The sequence below is a fragment of the Enoplosus armatus genome, chromosome 6, assembly GCF_043641665.1.
Source record: "Enoplosus armatus isolate fEnoArm2 chromosome 6, fEnoArm2.hap1, whole genome shotgun sequence".
NCBI classification, from domain to species: domain Eukaryota; kingdom Metazoa; phylum Chordata; class Actinopteri; order Centrarchiformes; family Enoplosidae; genus Enoplosus; species Enoplosus armatus.
This window is the reverse complement of record NC_092185.1, coordinates 4,519,379-4,525,378: the sequence shown is the minus strand read 5'-3', so window position 1 is coordinate 4,525,378 and position 6,000 is coordinate 4,519,379. Positions and strand designations below refer to the sequence as shown.

The 6,000-nt window shown below is 41.6% G+C and overlaps 1 protein-coding gene across 1 annotated transcript in view; it reads right to left on the bottom strand.

The window, feature by feature from the left end:
- Nucleotides 1–2,618: 2,618 nt before the first annotated feature.
- Nucleotides 2,619–6,000, bottom strand: part of LOC139287168 (metabotropic glutamate receptor 8-like) — a 104,295-nt gene continuing 100,913 nt past the window's right edge. The window contains exons 9-10 of the mRNA XM_070908164.1: nt 5,228–5,474; nt 2,619–2,676 (exon numbers count right to left, since the gene is read on the bottom strand). Of these exons, the coding sequence (XP_070764265.1) occupies nt 2,627–2,676; nt 5,228–5,474 (297 nt within the window). The 3' untranslated portion in view covers nt 2,619–2,626. The remainder of the gene's footprint in view (nt 2,677–5,227; nt 5,475–6,000) is intronic.

Genomic DNA, 6,000 nt, shown 5'->3' with positions numbered 1-6,000 from the left:
TCAGAGCTGTGGGGGTCCGAGGTCTTCGCCACATTAGTTCCACTTCACTAAACGAGCCAATCATGTGACCCCAACAAACAACCTCTGAACCCTTTTTTAAGACGTATTCAGCAGCTGAAGGTTTGTTTTTGTTTTTTTCCATCAGGTTCAAGCTCCTCATCATGTCTTTCAATAAATGTGAAAAAAACAAAAACAGACTAAATAGACTCATTGGGAGCTTCCCATTAAAAAAATCACACAGTGTGAGCAGTAAAAGATAGATACTGTACACTGTGGTGCTTCTGCAACTCTTAATGGAGGAAAATCAGAATGATGCATTTATCAGAGTAACACTGAGTGTACAGCAGAGAGACTGTACGGTCGCTTTGGGACGACAATGTCAACATTTATCAGCTGCTACTTCAGCTGAAATGTGGACAACAACAATCAGATCAACTCATGAATCCCTCTGTCTGAAGCATCAAGTCTTTCCTATTGGAGGTTAGTTTGGGTGGTTAAAATACCAATCAATACCACTCTAACGTCTGTCAAATATAATTCTAGAGCCAGTTAGCTTAGCTTAGCACACATAAACAAAGTCAAAACTGAGCAGAAAAAGTTCAAAGTAGTTTTCTCTTGTTTGAGAGTGTCACATGTGTTGATTTGTTTTTTTAGTTTCACACCTCATCAGAAGACGCTGTGTGCACAATATTACAGAAACAGAACAATATAATGCAGCGTACTGTTGGAACCGTTATAAAAAAGGCAGATAAACATGAAATCCTACTTGTTTCTCTCAGTCTGTAGAGAGTACAGACGTCCCGAAAGCAGGAAATACAAACTCTTACCTGAAGGCTGTTAAACTGTTAAACAGATGAGCCTGAGGACAGCAAACAGCTGATCAAACAGAAAACCAAAAATGAAAACCTGTGGAGGAATTCAGATGTGCCGTTTCATCTCCAGTATTTATTTCAGTGTGGAGGTGGAGGTTCTTTTCTTTCACTTGGCTGCAAGTGCGAGAAATGAGAGCTCTGTCTGGGGAAATAAAAGCAGGATGCCCGGACGCTTCATCACTCAGGCTCTACCTGTCCTCTTCTTCTTCTCTGCCAGGAGATGCAGAAATATTCATTACATGCATGAGGAGTTCTCTCTGGCAGCTCGTATTGATCCGGCCTCTCCTGTTCCACAGCACGTATTGATCACATCGACTGTTGTTTTTTTTTTAAAGTCTGGAATGAGGCGCATACTGTTCTGAGTTTCCTGCCAGACTCAGGTCTGTGTGGCGCTAAAGGTCAAATCCAGTTTCTGTTCATTTCCTGCTCTGCAGCTTTATCATGTTGGGACGTGAAGTATTTGCTATTGTTTCATATCTTGAATAAACACTTAATAAACATCTTCTACTCACACAATGAATATGATTCTCTTGTTAAAGCAGAACTCACATTTAAACACTTCCGTCTTCTTCCTTTGGACAAATGTAGATGATGTCCAGCAGCTGGAGTGTGTTCTCTGTTAGGAGCTCTGAATAAACACTCGCTGATTCAAGGTTCTGGTGTTGTGCTTACTGTTTCCCCGGTTGCAAACACAACCATCTGAATGGTCGTCCTTGGAAACTGTTTGGAAAACACTTGGCAGGTGATTGGATGATCACTGTCAATCACGGGCTAACTTCAACCAATCACATTGCGCCGAAGAGGAAACACAACAAGCTGCAGGAACTTTGGAAGCTAGCAAACAGTCAGTGTAGCTACCTTAGATGATTCTTGCCATCTTTGTAAGGACAATTTGCGCAGAAAAGGCAGTTAAACCTCGCCGGTAGCTGCCAGCAGTTCCTTATTGGACGCTGATTGGTCTCAACTGCTGTCGTTCGGCCACAAGCGCATAACTTGAAGCCTCGCAAGATCGATTCTCACACGATCTCACAAATCCAGCTGCCTTGCAAGGTAACATCCAGCAGCCATCTTGATGAACATTTTGTTACTTTGGTCCTGCGAACCCCAACAACCATAACAAAACAATATATTTTCGTCATTTGTCCTCTTGTTCAAACTGTTCCCCCTCAGAAGGACACAAACATGGCACAGATTTGTGAAACATTCCTTTATTATAAATAGATCATTTGTATAAAAAACGGGCATGCTTCAATTCAACCATGGCATTTAGACGTTTCACAACCAAAAGCTACCGTTCAGTTAGCCGAAAACAGCGATGGACTCATCTCATAATGCAGGTCGACGGACGGACGACATGAGACAAGAATCAGAAATTTTCACAACCACAATTTTTTTTTGTTTGTAACGTACAATTAGAATAACAACAAATATGGTTGGTCCCCACAATTTCTTTTTTTGTATTTCTTTTTGAAGATTTGTTTTAATTTTTTTATTTATTTTTTTTTGTCTTTCAGGTTAACCATCCTCCTGCTTCCTCTCGGACGGTTTTCAGTTGTGATCCTTTCAGGTTTTTGGCACCGTTCAGGCCTGTTTCCTGCTGTCTGTAAACATAAAAACACCACAGATGTGTTGGTTCAGTTTGTCAGTTGTTCTCATCCTTCAGATTGGGCTCCGGTGACGTCTCCTCTGAGTCTGACAGAAAGCTGCTTGTTAAATGTCCCGGGGCGTCCTCGTGTCGAAGGGGTCATTTTTTTTCACATGGCATGGTTGGTGTAGCTGACGTAGGTGTTTTTTGTTGGCGGCACTGAGGAGAGAAAAGCAAACAGTAGATCAGTATAGTGACACTTCAGCCTACTTCGAGGCTGATTTCTGATCAGTGGATGTCACAAAAGTCAACAGATAATGTTACGCCCCTAATAAAATGGGGAGATAAATACAAGCAGTGACGATCTTTGCCTCAGCGATAACTTTGCCGTAATGAGGAAAAGACCGCGACTTCCCCAGGTATGTGGGTGGAGACCAAACCAGTCGATCCTAGGATCTCAGATTGAGGCGATCAGCTCACTGACACAAAGTGAACAATGCAATACAAACAACTTCTCTAACATTTTTAAACATTTTACATTTTACCCAATCTTCTATCATAAGTGTATGGTCTTGTTTTTAACATTACAGATTTTAACATTAAAGACCATGAACTTAATGTGCTTTGGACCTATAACACAGACTATAAAGTGCTGTATTTATTGTATTTCAACTTGTCACAATAACAAGGCAGAATTTCCTTGGAAGATCCTCTCTTCAGCTCCCCTATAGCGCAAACAGTGTGCAACACTTGCTAACGTTAGCTTAGAAATGGAGTCCGCTAACGTCAACAAATGACACCCACCAAAACACAGAGTCCAACAAAAAGTCCACGTAGCTTGCTTGCTAACGCGGACAAATTGCTAGCTAGCTAACGTAGCAAAATGCTGTCTTGAGTGGATAACGTCAGCTATTTCATCCAGACCCCCCGGGGCTGATCTGGCTGGCAAATTGTCTAGCTTGCCGTTTGCACATCACTTCATCAGCTCACGATACAAAGCAACCAACACCAGATCCATGCAGCGTAGCTAAGTTACAGCTAGCTGGCTAACCTTAGCTTGCTCGCTCGCTAATGTTATGGTTAGCAAAATACAAACTTTGTTTGTTGGTTAACCCTAGCAACAGGATGCTGACTGAAAATACCCACTTTCTGCGACCATATACTGTATGTTTGAGCTAAACTCCTACTAGCATCCCATAGAGGCTGCAGTGTTAATTACAGCCACAATATGATCGAACGACATCCTGATCCATTAGCTATTCTTAGAGACTCATCAGTAGTGGAGCTGAAAATGTAAAGTTTGTCCTGAGGGTGATGCTAGAGGAAAGGTCACCAATATTCATACTAAATGTGGTAATATTTAAGGTAATATATCCATCAGCTGTTGAGATATATCGGACCAAATCTCCTCTCAAGCGTTTTCATATCATGTAGTTTTTCACGATTGAATCTTTGTGACTTTCACACTGAGTTCAGCCTTGCGTAAGGTTGAGAAAGTAAAACTGATGCGAGAGCTGCTGCTTGTTAGATTAAGCAGATCAGTTCAGTCAGCACATCTCTGACGAGTAAACAATCCGACGTCTCCCACTTTTCTGCTGACTGAGAAGTAGCTTTGAAGTGTAACTCTGAGATGTAAACAGATTGGCTTCATCAGATCTGGTCTCAGGTGACGTCTGAACAAATTCAAGTCAACTTCCTGTTAAATCCTCATCACTGCAGAGAGGCTTCACTCTCCGCATGGTGCACCTTACAGAGAAACTCTTCTTACAGTACCATTGTTCAGGGAATAATTAACAGCATTTACCTTTTCTGGTTCATCAGTACTTGCTGCCTGAAGGTAAATGCTTCTAAAGGAGCGAGCCCCACATGTAGGTAAATCATCTTGTTCTCTGCCTACTCCACGATAGGAGGAGTTTGTTTTATTTATTTGAATTTTGTATTTAGTTGAATTTAATTAAGAAGCAATTTAACATAGTTCCAAAACAGAGCATGAGGCTGATGAGAGTTTATAGCTATTGCTAATTTTCAACTCTTGTCCCTAGTTGGGCTTTTATATGTACAGTGTGGTTAAAATATACAGCTTTCAGTATCATATGTAAATACAATAAAATACACGTACCACAATACACAAATGCACATACACCAAGAGTACAATTAGCTAAAAATGGCTACAGCTTTTAGCCAGCACTTAACCTTTGTTTTTTTTTATATATATCTGTGTCCCACAGTTCACAGCCCTTTGTGGAAAAAGCTGATTGCCCAAATTTAGATCTACGATGTGGTATTTTACATCTTTCATCCAGAACAGAAATACACCATAGGGCCAAAGGTGTGTCGACACCTATTCTCATCGGTTCAGCTGCCTCAAGCGTGGCTCATCGTTAACAGGTGCATCAAGTCAAGTATACAGCCACGTAATCTCCATTGACAAACATCTGCGGTAGAGCCAACTGACTCAACATGGCTCCGTGATGAGACGCCGTCTTTCCAATACGGTAATTTATTGTCCTGCTAGAACTGTACTGTATACCTGTGAGTCCTGCCTTTGCTTTTCTTGTTTATTTTTTAAAATTTTTCCTGTACAGCGTTTTGTAACTTTGATGAGAAAACTGCTATACAAAGAAAGTTTTATTATTACAATAACATGTTTAATTTTCTATATACTGACTAACTTATTTTTCCACCATTAAACCATAATGCCAGCTTTCAACCAATCAGATTTCAGACACCATATTAAAACATGGCGTAAGAAGCCCCTTGGCCCACTCACCGCTGGCCTCCACACCCTCGCACAGCTCTGTCTTCACCTCGCCGTTGGGCCGCTCGGCCGCCAGCTGCGACAGCTTGCTGGTCATGGTGGCGGCGGTGACAATGGCCTTGAAGCTGCGTTTGCGTTTGGGGACGTTCTGCTCAGGGTGGAAGATGATGATGTAAACCTTCGGCATGTAGAGCATGCCCAGAGAGACGGAGGCGCTGAGGCTGAGGGAGACGGTCAGCGTGGCCGTCTGGATGTACATCTGAGGAGGAAACAGAGGGGGGGGGGGGGGGTCGATGTCTTTAACAATCATGGTGATAACCTGAGAAACTTTTACTGTTTACTTCCTGTCAAATGTGATGTGAAAGAAACCTCAAAACTCCACTAATGGAGCTTTTCATGTTTTCACTTTGACTTAATGTCAGTGTCATCATGTCATCAAATGAGTAATGTCATCTGCTCTTAAAGAATGTCAAATAATGGGTGAATTCCCTGAATAGGTCTGTTTTTTTCTGTATGCCGTGTATGTGTGGTGCGATGTTTCATGCTCCTCTGCTGAGCGACGGTTGGTGGCTGTGATGTCCAAAGAAACGTAGCAACCAAAGCGAGAAAGAAGAAGACTGCAGGCTCGCAAACCGGGATGAAAAACAATGAAAGTTTCCAAATATTCAAAAATTGTCTTTGCAAATATTTTCTGATATTTTCTGAACATAAGACCATTTAGTGATTTACTAATTCCATCCCTGAAATGACTAATTTTGTGCCCTCAGACTCTTTAATGTTTAATT